This window comes from Vicia villosa, unplaced genomic scaffold, assembly GCF_029867415.1.
Source record: "Vicia villosa cultivar HV-30 ecotype Madison, WI unplaced genomic scaffold, Vvil1.0 ctg.000168F_1_1, whole genome shotgun sequence".
Lineage (NCBI taxonomy): Eukaryota > Viridiplantae > Streptophyta > Magnoliopsida > Fabales > Fabaceae > Vicia > Vicia villosa.
The window spans coordinates 1410631-1425623 of NW_026705049.1; the positions used below are offsets into that span (position 1 = coordinate 1410631).

General features: G+C 37.1%; 1 protein-coding gene across 1 annotated transcript; it reads left to right on the forward strand.

Annotated features, from left to right (window-relative positions):
- The first annotated feature begins 9835 nt into the window (after positions 1 to 9835).
- On the forward strand, positions 9836 to 14260 carry LOC131624916 (uncharacterized). The gene is made up of 4 exons (XM_058895845.1): positions 9836 to 10749; positions 13504 to 13638; positions 13771 to 13845; positions 13998 to 14260. The coding sequence occupies exons 1-4, from the start codon at positions 9967 to 9969 to the stop codon at positions 14097 to 14099; spliced, it is 1095 nt and encodes a 364-aa protein (XP_058751828.1). The 5' UTR covers positions 9836 to 9966; the 3' UTR covers positions 14100 to 14260.
- Positions 14261 to 14993: the final 733 nt, after the last annotated feature.

The window sequence follows — 14993 nt, forward strand, 5'->3', positions numbered from 1 at the left end:
GATCCACCTCCAGTGGAGAGACTTCTCGGTGACTATGGAGGATCAAATGCTCCAACTGGACGTTTGACAATAGTAAATCAACCGGTAAATGTTGCCCATTTTCAGTTGCACCCTTCAACGATCCAGCAACTCGAAAAGAGACCTTTTTCGGGAAAAATCAATGAAGATGCAAATAAGCATTTACAGAGATTTCTCACGATGACCACTGTCGCACGCTCGCGAAAAATGAACAGAGTCGCCACCAATATATTTATCCCATAAGGGAAAGGAATATCAGAAAACCTAACAAAGGAAGGAACAGGGTCTTGCGACCAGAGAATCAAGGGACGGGAGTCGGTTTCGCGAGGGGAAGGTATTAGCACCCCTCACGCCCATCGTACTCGATGGTATCCACCTATGTTTGTTTCTATCTAAAGGGTGTGTACTATGTCTATGTCTATATGCGAATGAATGCAAAAAGAAATACGGGGAAAAGAAGGAATTATTTACAAGTGTGCTCGTTCAAGCCCCGCGACTTGATGCCTACATATCCTTTTCAGGAATCAGAGCGCCGTAGTTTGGCTCAATATTTTGTTTGTTTTTGTGTTTTTTAGTTGGGCGGAGTTAACGCTCGCGCTCTTGCATAAGGGGACAGCCTAGAATGCCCTTAAGAAAGGAGGTGAGGGAGTGATTTTGAGCATTTCGAGGAAATCCCTTAAGCAAGGGAAACTCGAGCTTCCATTCCCTTTTTAAGAAGTTGGGAACTTACGCCTGAATGGTACCCTTAAGCAAGAGAGATCCAAGCACTCGAACATTCCCTTAAGCAAGGGATGTTCAAGCTTCCATTCCCTTTTTAAGAATTTTCACTTTGATTATTAGTGTTTTAAGTATTTTCTTTGTATTTTTAAAAGGGGATTTTATTTGAATATTTTTAGATGTTTTAGTGTTGAAAAAAAGGAAAAAGAATGAAAGTGGGGGACTAGCCTAATTTCTAAGCCTAGTGTTATTCTACTTCTAATAGAAATGAGGAAGAGGTTATTTTTGGTATTTCACAATATGTTGAAAAATATTCACAAAAGGAAAAGAAATAAAGTCCAGATTATTCACAAAGATATTCACAAGCAAAGGTATTTTCATTTATGTGAGAAACTAATTGTGAATTAACACTAAGACTATTCATTTTTATGGTCTATCAATCAATTAAAAACCAAAGGAAACAACAACTAAAAATTCAATTAAAAGAAAATAAAATTTCAAAAAAATTAATTGAGTGAAAAAATATTTTTTGTCATTTTTGTTTAAAACAAAAAAGGAATTAATTGCAAAAAGAAATAAAGGAAACAATTTCTATTATTTGTTTTTGTTATCAGCATAGGGGGGGTAGCAGTAATTTCAGAATGAACTAAAATCAAATAGAATGGCAAACATGGGCCTAAACAGGGGGTGTGGGAATTGCAAGGCGCCCAGGCCTGATCCAACAACAGGTGGTGCATTAGCAAAACAGGGGTGTGGTCCTAGAATCGTTATGGGGCCCAAGCGCATGAGGCCCAACGCTATCACTAACTACCTTTTCATCCATCTTTCATTTCCATCATTATTTCATTTTATTATACTATGATCTCCATTAAACGTGACACAATATTGAAAATAACAAGAATAGTGTATCAATGGGTCACATTATATTTAAGTGACTAAAGACAAAAGGAAAGCTCTAGCCAATCAGAACGTAACACCTCACCAGCCAATGATTTAATCATGTAAAACAAAATCCAAAAAAGGAAACTGTCAGCCAATAACCGGACGCCACGCAGGCAACCGGAATCAAAACAAACAAAATTAAACCCTGCCGTCGGAAATCTTCCGATCATCTTCTCCGACGGCTCCGCCGGAGCTCGCAACAAAATGCGCCCAGAAATTAACGAACCATATACAGTTCCGCTCGATTTTTCACGTGGATTATGAATCCGGACTTAGATTCCTCTGAATCTTCCTCTATCATGAAAACCGAAACGAAAACGAAAGCCCTAACTAGTAAGACTTCCATTAAAAGGTTATGCTTCTACCATCAATCATCATGACACATAGAAACCAGATGTGAAATTCAAATACTCATAAGAACATCATCTCATACAAACTGAAATCATCTCAAAAATCCAAAGATCGAATGCAAATACGTATGAACCTATGGCATGTTATCTACCATGCTGCAAAGGGATTCAACGAAGCTAACCTGTCAATCTTGAACCTATGCGATTATCCAGGAAATTCTACACTTCCGGTTTGGATCTTGACGCATCTGACGAACGTGAATCCATGGCGATGATGTTGAGCAATCCTTCTGCAACCTCGATCGGTATGAAACAGACTCACAGATCTCCTATAGCGAAGAACTAGATGCTGATCACGTAATCATTGCGAAAGAACCACGAGAAGGATACACACGTGAGGATTCTCGATGATGATGATGATAGTGACGGCACAATAAAGATTGAAGAGGAAGGGATCTCTGAGAAATAAACTCAGAGATCCATGGTGATCTTGAAGCTAAGCTGAAGATGATGATTCCTTGCAATGGCAGAGACTTTGTTCCTTGAATGTGATGAAGATCGTGACTGGTTGTTGAAGAAGCTTTTGCACTTGTACATGAAAGTTGAAGATGATTTAGTAGGTTATGGAAGTTAGAAAACGGTTAGGGTTGTTGGAAGAAGATGAAGTGAGAGAGAGGAGAGAGTGAGAAGAGAGAATGACGTGAGTGATGAGAGGAGAAAGAGAATGGGGAAGAGAGAATGTGAAACTGAAAAAATAAGAGTGAGCGTGGATTCATGGAGGTTGTGGCTGCTCCTATTTATATGGTTAGTGTGAGATGAATGGAGGTGATTTCTTGAATATGGGACTTGGAGCATAGGCTTGCAACGAGTTCTTGTAGTTTTTCTTGGTGTGGGACATGGCTTATGGTGTGGTTTTAAATGAATGAAGTGCTGCAACAAGTTCCTCTTCCTTTGCATGGATATGCATGGAGTTTTGGCAAGCAAACTGGCCCCATATACTCTCTTCATGCATAGATATCTCTTGCCATGGGTCATCAATGGACTTGTTCTTGGGCTCATTAAGAAGTGCACATGGAGTGGATGAGGTTTGATGTTGGGAGGATTGATAGACAAAGCCTATAACTCATTCAAAAGCTGCTGGCAAGATGATGAGATGCCCTTGAGTACTATCTGCGCGCATGCCTCATGCTTTTGGCGAAAGTGCAGTCTTGGTGGTGGAGTGACTTTGCAGCTTTGTAATTTGCTCCACACATGTCCAAAATTAATGATACTGGGCTCAATAGATAGAGGACATGGCAAAGAGTACCTCAATACCAAGCTCATGCAAAATGAAGACTTGTAGAGGGAGAAAAGCACATTGAGATTTGGCACACCATGTGTTTGTTAAAATGCCAGGTCATGACCTGACTTGTGACTTGGATTATGACTTGGTCTAAATGAATTTTCATAAACTTTACACCACTTTAACTCTTCATACAAGCTTCAAATGAAAAAGTGTCCAACTACAAAGTTGTTCTCCTCCATGAGAGGAACAACTTTGATGTTGGAAATTTCTCCAAAAAATGCCATTTGCCACGTGTAAATAGATGATGAAGTGGACTGCTTGTCAAGCTTTTAAGATGCCAAAATTTTTCTAAGTGTTGACTTTCCATTTTTGTTATTTTTCTATTTTTGGCAACTTTTTGTCAAACCTCCGATTTTATTCGTTCTTTGACTTTTCTTGATTGATTTTCCACCAAAAGTCAATATTTGAATAATTCTTCTGATTTTGACTCAAAAGTCAACTGTTCTGATTTTTCCGACTATTGATGAAATTCCCGATTAAATCTCTTCCAGTCAAATCCAGTCAAACAAACACATCCACATAGTCAGTATGAGAAGCTTCCCACTCATAGAGTCCATTCCTGATCAAATGTTGACCAGAAAGTCAACTGGTTGACTTTGGTCAAAGAAACCCTGATTTGGGAGACCAGATGATTTGCAAGCCAGTATCCTTCAACCAACGCCTTGAATTGAGATTGAGAAAAACCCTAATCCAGGAGGGCTTCAATAAACATATAGCCACATGATTACGTCAGATCCACACATCTGGTAGGAAATTCCTTGCCACAAAAGTTCTTTCCTGCTAGTCTTTGATTGATACCAATGATATGCATGCATGGGTATGGATTATGATCTAGGTGAAATTTGGGGTATGACAGCTGCCCCTATTTAATCGTCTTAAACCTGAAGGTGAGATTGGGGCTAGCCTTTCGAACATTCGAGGTTTAAGGAGATTAAATATCCAAGTACCAGAAATTTGTCCTGAAAAGATGGAGTGAATGTTATCCTTATTTTGTTAGCAGCTGGGGAAAGAGAAGTTTCTTTTATTTTTTTGGTGGAAATATTTTCGGTGAGCAATGGTTGAATGGGGAAAGAGAATAATGACTTGCTGGGGGATTGGGAATTGGTTTTACAGTAAGAAGTTATGGATGAATGGTGGTTGTCAGGCGAGAACTGACTTCACCATAAAATATCAGACGAGGACTGAAAATGAAAGAAATGATTTTCCAGGGCGAGGACTGGACTTTGAAAAAGGGTTTGCCAAGGCGAGAATTGGACTTTGAAGAAAGTTTGCCAATGCGAGAATTGGGCTTTGAAGAAAATTTGCCAATGCGAGAATTGGGCTTTGAAGAAAGTTTGCCAAGGCGAGAATTGGACTTTGAAGAAAGGTTTGCCAAGGCGGGAATTGGGCTTTGAAAAATGATTACCAGGACGGGCACTGGACTTAGGAAGATGATTACCAGGACGGGAACTGGATTTTGAAAGTTTTGCCAGGACGGGAACCAGGGCTTTGACTTGATTTGCCAGGGCGAGAACTGGGCTTTGGAATTGTTTGAATGTTGGAAGGTAAAGGATTCACAACACGGGGGTTAGATCCAAAAGTTTTCCGTACGAGGGAAGGGGCCACGGAGACTAGTGACGACTAGACTCGATCAAAAGACATAATCACGAAGATATTGATGCTGGCGAAGCATAAGAATTACATTAATCCCTCAGGCCAAAGGCGAGGTGTAAATCTTCAAGAATGGCAATCGTTCGAATTGCCACACACCAAGTATGGCTATCCAAACGATTGAAAAATGAGATGGGTTGAATGCCTACCCTCATTCGCACTCTAAATTGCACGCAGCACACGGGAAATAACCACGACAAGACTAGTAACGACTAGAATCGACAAGAAGATGATAGTAACCTTTGGAGATTACGGAAATATTGATTGCCGCCGCTGACTCCATTTTCAGAAAAATCTCACACATAGCATAATTGTGTCAAAAATCAACCACCATCTTCATCAATTTCAACCATTCACAACAACATCAATAGCACAATAAATCAAGAAGCAAACAAAAACTCAAATCTCAGTAACACAACAACAATCTAAAGCAGAGAGAGATCAGAAAATGGAGAAGAAGAACCATGATTTAAATTGAAAACGCATTGTTTCTACCACGAGGGAAACCACCAATTGTCGCCGACTACATCTCTGGCAGAATCTCCTAGTTCTGACGACCACATCAACTTCGGCGACGCTTCCTTTGCACAAACTTCTTCTTGATATCACTAATATCCCTTTATTCCTCTTTAATTCCTAACCTTGATTCGTGCTTTGATGTTAGTGTTGAAGGAAATTGAAAGTTTGATTTTTTGGAAAAAATAAAAAATGAGAGAGAAAAGTTTGTGTTTGATTGAAATGAGAGAGAGATTTTTCTTTGTATTTGCTTTCATGAAGAAGAGGATGAAGGTTATGTCTGATTGAAATGAGAGACATGTACTGTTTGTTTTTGTTACTGCATCTTCTTTTTTTAACTTCTTAAGGTTAATAGAGAGAAATTAAAGAAATTGTTGTTAGGGTTTCAAAAGGGAATGAATAAGAACTCAAAAGAAGAAGAAAAAGTTGGATGAAGAAGAAGAACTTCAATTGACAAAGATGAAGATTCACTGTTTTAATTTTATAACCTAATTAAAATAATTTTTTAATTCTCAAAATAAAATATAATGTTTTTTAAAAATAAAATATTAATTTACCAATTAAAAATGCATTTCAAAATAATTTTAATGATATGGCAAGTGACTGGACTAAATATGAAGTGCCATGTCATTAAAAAACCTGTTAAGTGATAAGGGACCTTAAAAAATTCACCTTATTTAAAAATGGGGGACCTAATAGTTGGCTTTTTTAGTTTGGGGACTAAAATGTTATAAATGTCAATATAGGGGGACCAAAAGTGCATTTAAGCCTAAAAAATAAGAGAAAGAAATAAATAAAAATGTGTATGTAATAAATAAATAAATAAATAAATAAGGGACTTAGCTTTGATCCTGTGGGTTGAGCCTGTGATGGTACATGGTGGGGTTGCAGATTCTGAAGGCGTTGGATTTGTAGTTGGAGAGATCGAGTGGTGGAGATCTGAGGGAGTACTGTAGGTGTACGTGGAAGCGCTGCATGGGATAAGTTATCAAACAACTTGTTTAAATGAGAAAAATTATTTTGAGGCAAGAAGGACTCGAACTCAGGTCCCAATGATCACAAGTCTGCCTCACATGCCAGCTGCGCTGAATGCCCTTGATGTTAGTGAATTAAACAGAAAACAATAAATAGATAAGAAAGCATTATGTGGAAAATTCAAAGCAAAGTCAAACATTGAGCCCACTGGATTGCGCAGGCCAATCAGATTCTGGGAGATGGAAAGCTGACTTTGACCAGCGAATGGAAGCAAGACACGTGCGCGGAGAGAGGAAGGGATGGCTGACCCGCGAATAAAAACGTGCCACGCATGAGTCAGCTTCCGAGGCTGCACTATTCATCATCTTCCCCAAAATTACCTGCGATTTTTGCTGCGAAAATACCCATGCGTTTTCCTGCGAATTTTGTTATCTCTTCCATTATCGAACCTACAAGCATGGCACACACACAAAGGCAATCCAAGCAAGAATAAAGAGCACCCAGATTACATAAATAGGCCGTTCTGAATCCGAATCCGTCGTTAGTTTTGGCTGAAAACTCCTGTATGTGGAGTTTCGAAGAAAAAAAAGTTTGGAGCCCTAATAATGGTAAGTTATTGATTCTGCACCAAAACTCCCAAACGAAGGTTTCAATTGGCCCTAAACATGATTATAAACACGTGTGCATGCATAAAACTCATTTAAATGGTCTATATTAAGCGTTTGAAAATTCAAGAAGGTGAGCAAATCGGCGTTACTTAAAGGGGACGTTCCAGGATGCTTCATACTTCAAAGATGACTGGCGCGAGTTCCTGGGAGCTCGTTGATGATAATGGAACGATTGGAGGCGCTTAATACTTGCTGGGAAAGATTTTGGTGAATGCCCTAATTCTTTGAACTTTTGGAAACTTGATTAGGGTTTATGCTCAGCCTTTTTTCGTCCTCAGTACAATGCAATAGGTTATATATTTATAGGAGAAAGATTCAGGTCAATAAAATTGAACAAAATCTCTTAGAGTCACCCTTTGCAAAATTGATTAGAAATTGAACAAAATCTCTTGGAATCAACCTTTGTAAAGTTTTGTGGGATTTGTTGAGTCTGATTTATTGTTTGATCGTCTTAGAATGCTCTACCTATGTTCTCTCTTATCCAATCTCGATTGGTTGGTTGAACTGTTTCTCTGGGGGCTCCAAAAAATCTACAATTCGTCCCATATGTGCTGCCATTTATTGATTTGAATGGGCGTTATGTAAATTCGTTCGAGTCATATTTTGGATCAACGAGTCGAATATTGCCCTCATTTGTTGGGCAAGTACTCTAACCCTTTAGTGGTTACTCTCGCCCATCTGTTGCCTTAAAACTGCTGATGTGTTTGTTGTGAGCAAAGGAAAATGATTAGTGAATCCTGGTGGTAAAAAATTATGATTCGACTGGTTAATACCAGAACCCGATCCTTGTAATGGAGAACATTGTTGTCAAAGGATTAGTGTATGTAGATGCACTATTGTGTAAATCTCCCATAAAAGATGTTGGCATGCCATATGGAGGGTCTCGCATCGGTATCGAGAATCCTGGTGTAAAAGGCATGAATACATTGTATCCTTGAGGTCTAGGGGTTGAAGGTTACCCCTGAATCATTGCAGAAGAAACATTTGGAATACTCTGCGTGTTCGACGGAGCTGCCATTAATCCCGTTGTCAAAGGGATTATCGTCGAAGGGATTGCCGTTGTTTGAATGATCGTTGTATCGTGACTAACTAACATGGCGTCGGTTGTCGTTGCAATAACTCTGCTTCCTCCTAAGGGATGAGGAATTTGTTCTGCATTGTTGCTTGGAGGGTTAACCATTTTCCTATTGTATCTTCTCTTAGGTATCTGTTGATTAGTATTGGCTAATTTCCCGCTCCTCAGTCTCATACAACAATGTTAAACAAAAGATTATAATATAATTAAATTAATAAAACAAAAATGCTGGATTTGTGACTCGGAATTTAGACACGGTCCCACTAGGCGTGCCAATTTGTTTATGGTGGAATTTCGTAAATAATCGCTAGTCCTCCAAAATAACAGATATCTTGGTTGCTCGCAGGATCGACTAGATTGATCCTAGGACATAGTCTAAATTTCGAGGTTTTGATGATTGGATTGTGTTCAATTTTGGTTTGATTTTGTGTTTAATTTGTAAATAAATGGAATGTGTTTAAAAGCAAAATATAAAAAGTGCATAAATGATATAAAGATAGAGACTCGAAAGCAATAAAGGAATTTAATGGCTTTATTGGATCAAAATATGAAATGATAAATTGCAATGTAATTCAATTAACATAAAGGTGGTAATTCACACATACATTCTCAACAATCGTTTCTCGATTCACTTGGTACTTTGAGTATAATTGAGTTTTGTACAGATTTGAACACATTAAAATATAACGTTAAGACCTTAATTTATACTACTTTGACCCTAACGACATTTTCCTAACGTAATGTCACGCTTCCTCTTGCATGCTCTTCGACCCTCCGAGACCTCCACACGTCCCTTTTGGATAAGATAGATCATTTTGAATTCAAATCTTCTTTCGCTCGAGGCGCCAAAACGCAATTAACGTGGCTGTCGAAGCTTCCTTCTAAAATGCTCCGAAATATTATAAGTCATTTACCTCTTCGCCTTTGAAGATACTTTACTCAAACTTCGCTTCGACAGATAAAGCTCCTTTTATGTAAACGAGAATCTCGAATGGCCTTTCAAAAGTCATGTTCCATGTCTCTCTTCGAAGTATAACTTTTACAAACACATATTCTTTCGTTTGTCGAAATCTTCAGCTAACAATACGGAAGGAACATTACATTTTTTTACAGAAATTGGATGCATAATGTGAGCAATGCAATGGATAAAGATGAATGTTTACATGAAATTCTATCTTCTCTTGCTCCCTTTGATATATTGCACCAAGAAGTTGGAGTTTTGGAGTGAAAATGATATTAATGATATAGGTTTTTTAGGTTGTGGAAGTGAGTGTTGAAGAAGAAAACCAACAATGAGGTGATCATGCTAGTTCAAACAATATTAGATAGTTTCGTAGGTAGCTCTACGAAAAATTATGGCGCTAAATCATACCGTAAATGTACCTACAGAAAAATCCTTATTCTGAATTAATTTGAAGTTTTCCTTACATTTACTAGTTTAAAATGTTTAACATCCGAAAAAACCGAATTTTGTAAAAGAAAAATACTTACGTGGCTAAGAGTTTGAGTGCATTGAGATTTTTTTCTTAATTTCGAGACAAATATATTTCTTTTTATGATGAATCCGATTTTGTTTTTTAATTATCACCTGTTATTAAACTTGTACTAAACCGTTTTGACAGTTTCGATTCCACCCCAAAATGAAAAAGATGGAAATTAGAATCTGCAGAGAGAAATGAAGAAATCATAGTTAGAGAACCAAAAGCAAGCATGAATCCGTACGATGAACAGAGGTTAAGAGACGAAGTGATCTATCTACATTCTCTCTGGCACCAAGGCCCTCCTCAACAACCAATTCATTCTTCATCCTCCTCACATCTACAACCTCTCCTCCATCGTCGTCCATTTGCACCCTACCACACCAGATCCCTCCCTCCTGTCACTACCACCGCCTTCAAGAAAACCAAAAATCAAAAGAGGAAGAAAAAGAAAGAACCAAAACCCGATTCACTAGAATGGCGGGGCCCTCAGTCATCCGACTCGCCGCAAATAGGTTGGCCAGAACCAAAACCGCGATCGGATCCTCCTCCTCCTCTTCAACCTCAAGAGAAAGAGAGGCTCTCTGCGGTACAAGCACAGAACAAAGCTTGTATAGCTCTCAAGGAATTTCTGAGTGGTTCCGGTTCCGGTGATGAAGAAGACGACAATGAAGAAGACCATGACGATGACGATGATGACAGTGATGCTAGGTTGGTAGAGTTTGAGGAGTTTTTCATTAGGGTTTTCATAGAGGATAATGAACTGCTCGAGTATTACCAGAGGTGTTTTGAGAATGGAGAGTTTTGCTGTTTGGTTTGTGGTGCTGGGAAGAAATCTGGGAAGAAGTATAAGGATTGTATTGGTCTTGTTCAACATTCCATTTCAATTTTGAGGACTGCTAATAAAAAGGCTCACAGGGCTTTTGGACAGGCTGTGTGTAAGGTTTTGGGTTGGGATATTCATCGTCTTCCGACTATTGCCATTACTGCGGAGCCTCTTCGGTGTTCAACGGAGGTAATGTTAATGTGTAATGCTTATTTTCACTAGTTAGAATTTAAGAAAATAGTAGTAATTGAATTTATTGCCATGTGTTGGTGGCGTCTTGGTCTTGGACACCAATATGTGTCATACACTAGACCTAGGTTGTTAATCTCGGATAGCAGTGTGTAAGGCTGAATCCTAGTGTGTAAGGCTGAATCCTAGAATGTTATATTGGAATAGCTAATAGCGGGGTGACCGCTAATGTGAAAACTACATAGTAAACATAACTTTCAACAACATGCATATCCCTTTAACTTTTAAAATGAGTTGCATCAAAATCAAATTATAGAAGTATTCAAATGACTAAACCATGTTCTAAACGTAAACAAAAGGAAATTTCTATATCACATCCGCATTTGTCTCATCTTGATTTTTAAGTTTGTTCATCACATGTTCTAAACGTAAATACGAGGGATTAAAAGGATGCTCAAACATTTCTTTTATTTTTAGTATGGTGGATCTATTATCCTTGCTTTGATCATTTGATTGCCATTGTCAAAATTTTAAGATGTATCAAAGGATAACCAAGAGTAGGATTAGTGTTTGAGAACCTAGGCGCGTATATTGTTGCTGATTTGGTAGCATCTTCTTGTGATAGGATGATGTTCTCTATGTAGGAAATCCTTGTTTCATGGATAGGTAAGAAACAAAATTTGGTTGTAACTAAGGTCAAGTGATGAACATAATATTAAGCTTTGATTCTCACAACATGTGAACAAGGTTTTAAATAACAACTGCGGTCAAGTTCGTTGTCACGTTAAATTGTGCGGTCATCCCTGTGTTAATTAATCACAAAATTGCATAAAACATATTGAAACTATTTGTACTATCATATAATGTATAACAACTTAAATTAAAATGTTTTTCATTATAATAAAATGTTCATGATAAACGAGCTGAACGAAGCAATGAAGCCTACATAGAGAGAACCAGAGACGAGATAAGCGAACAAATCTCAAGTTTATAGTGGAAAGAGTTAAAAGAAGATAAAGTTATGTAATTTATGTTTAGATATAAAAACGGGATTCTATGTCTATTTCTATGAATAACATTATGTCACATCTAGAATAATGCTTCGCCATGGCTATAATGGCATTTCGTCGCGGCCGTAACAACCATTCAATGTGATGTTTTTCTCCGCTCTGTTGTAACGGAGAAAAACGGTATCATCTGCTGCCAATACCATTTTTTTGCGGCCTATATCATGGTAACAAATCTTTTTTAAAATATTGCCCGAGAACTCAAGAAACAACTCAATGAAGGGTTAAATTTTTGGGGTTGAGTTGTGATAATAAAGTGACTCTCGCTTTATCATCTAATCTAGGTTTCATGATCGAACAAAGCATATAACAGGCCTGTTTGGATTGAATATTTTAAACTTATCTACTAGTAGTATGATAGGGATATAGGGATCGAAAATTAAGATAAATGAAAAATGTAATATTGATTGAATTAAGAACTTTTATAGAGACTGATCCCTATAATCTCAGAGCAAATGCTCCTCAGAAGAGAGATGATTCTCACTCTGCCCAAACCCTAATAGAAAAAACAAAAAATAATAATGATGATAGCTACTGCCCCATACACTCCTATTTATATAGGGAATACTAACTAAGCCAACTCCTATTTATTTGGAGAGTAAAATCTAACTAACTGAGCTATTCCTAATTATTTGGGGAATAAAAACTAACTAATTGAGCCAACTCCTATTTATTTGGTTTGGACTAAGGCCCAAACCAATATCCTAACATAGTGTAAGCACTTGTGGTACATTTTGTAGAACTTATGGAAACAACTTATGATATATTCTTAAGCTATTTTCAGCTTATGTTATTTCGACAAATTCCCTAGGATTGCTTATGAAAACAACTTATAGTTTATACAATAACTGTTAGACTTTATTTTATCATGTACTGAAATAGCTTATAAGAAGAGCTTATGCTATTAGCTGCTAATTAAGTTGTTTATTCAAACAGAGTCAAAGTTTAATTATCAATTTATTTTTGAGAAAATTGTTTCTAAAGATGTTACAAGATTTGTTCACCAAAGCTCTTTGGGGACCAATGATTTATGATATCCTTTACAAGACTGCTTTTGATTTCTGCACTAAAACTTGAAGGGGAGTTGGAATTAGAAAATAATTTATGTCCAGTTTTCCTTGTAGCATTAGAATATATTGTATCATATGACTGGTTGCATTCTTAGATTAATTATTTCTTAGAAAATAATGCTTGTTTTTGTTTCTCTTGTAAATTGGTTCCATCCTTTTTATAAATATTTTTCTGCCGAGCGTGTCATTTACTGGAGCATATTCATAAAATCCTCTCCGTTGTTCTCTCAAGCGATGATAAAGTTGGAATATGGCTGTTGAAAATAAATTGGTTGAAAATTTAACTTCATAGTTTATTACATTTGTTTGTATATATAGTCTTGCAATTTAAACCACTATATAGTTGGTGTTCATATATTTAATCACACTCCACCATTGATTTTTCAATCAACTTTTAGCCTCTTAAATTACATTATCCTGTCAGATGCGCTCTCTCATTTTACAAGAGCTAAATTCACGTACTACTTAGTCTCCAAAGGGAGTTAGTATGTTGTGTCACTTGACAACTTCAAACATCAGTTTATACGGACGAATACTATTTGGGACAAAAGTAAAACAATTAACTTGCTTGAGTGACAAATGATTTTGGTTTGCTAAAAAAGTTGGAAACATTGCAGGGTAAGAAAAGTGTTGCTGCTGATGATGATGGAAAGGATGGTTCCAGCCAAAAAGAAGATATAGCTGTGTCTTTGGAGCATGTTGCGGACTCTGTTGAGGAGCATGTAAAAGAGACTGATCAGAGTATTGGTGATGTTAGTTGTTTTAAAGTCTGGTTTTTACCTTTTTAGTCATGTGAAAAAGAAAAGATAGAAGTTGACTAGTAGTGCTATAACTGTTTGAACAGTTTGACTTGGTTGTAATCTCTGTTTTGGCTTTGTTTATAGTGTTCTTCCAAGGAAGGTGATGCAAAAGGGGTGGATATTGCTATGGAAAATGGAGAAGGAGGAACCAAATTTGAGGTGAGAGAATATTATCTTAAATAAAAAACAATGCTTTGATGTTGTTGGATAATGGCATTTTTAGAATAAATAAATTCATTCCTTTTGAGGCAATCTGATGTCTTAACTTGTATCTTAAAATAGTTGAAGCTCACAATTGTTTCAATATGTAGGGTGATATTAAGGAGAAAGTTGTGTCTGCGCATGATGATGAACCAGTTGAGGATGATGAACGAGGAGTTGATCAGAGTAATAGCGAGGTTATCAAATTATAATATCAGGTTTGCCTTTCTGGAAAAAGGAGAAAACAAAATAGCTGGATGAAGAAACTGTTGGCTATTAGTGATATCTGATTAACTTGTATCACAAGTAACAAAAATATTGTGGATTTCTTCTTCCCATTTAAAAATGAATGCAGCTAACCACTTCACTTGTATACGTATTTGGATTCTAAGAGAGAAGAAAGAAGCCACGTGAACGGCAAGGAATATACTACTATTCTTATTAGCCAAGTTGATAGTTCCAATTTCCAACATAATAGAAGGATTAACACCTTATTCTGAAGTTTGTTTCTTCAATCAATGAGAGACAGTTTCTCATCACATTTGATGATGATTTGGTGTCATTTTGAGTATGTAATATGATTGTTGTTGGAGGAAGTCGTAGGTATGATGATTTGTATGATGATACCATATTAAAGGTGAGAAAAAATAATTGAAATTTTGGGATAAATCTTTCACGTCTTCAAATGAGATTGCGAGGCATTAGGAACTAATAGAAAAGGGACCAGAATTCATAAGAAGCCACTGCGTAAATTAGATATGAGTAACATTGTGTAATGTTATACCTTTTTCTTTATTGCTCCAAGTTTTGTTCCTGTACTGAATTCGTAAATGCTAATTTTTTTTACTACAAATGAGAAAACTTTAGGGGGTACTCATCCCACCGGTGCTTTAACACCACAATGAAAAGTCACAACAGCCCTTGCGATTCGAAGACACATTTGGATGCATCATTTTTATATAATCCTCAGCGTAAATCGATGATACCCTTATTTTGTTAAAAAAATAGTTATTTTAGCTAGTGCTTCCGTTTCGATCCACTTGGTGAAGTAATTGACGGCTATTATCAAGTAATTGTTTTGATTAGAATCGGTAACGAAGGGACCG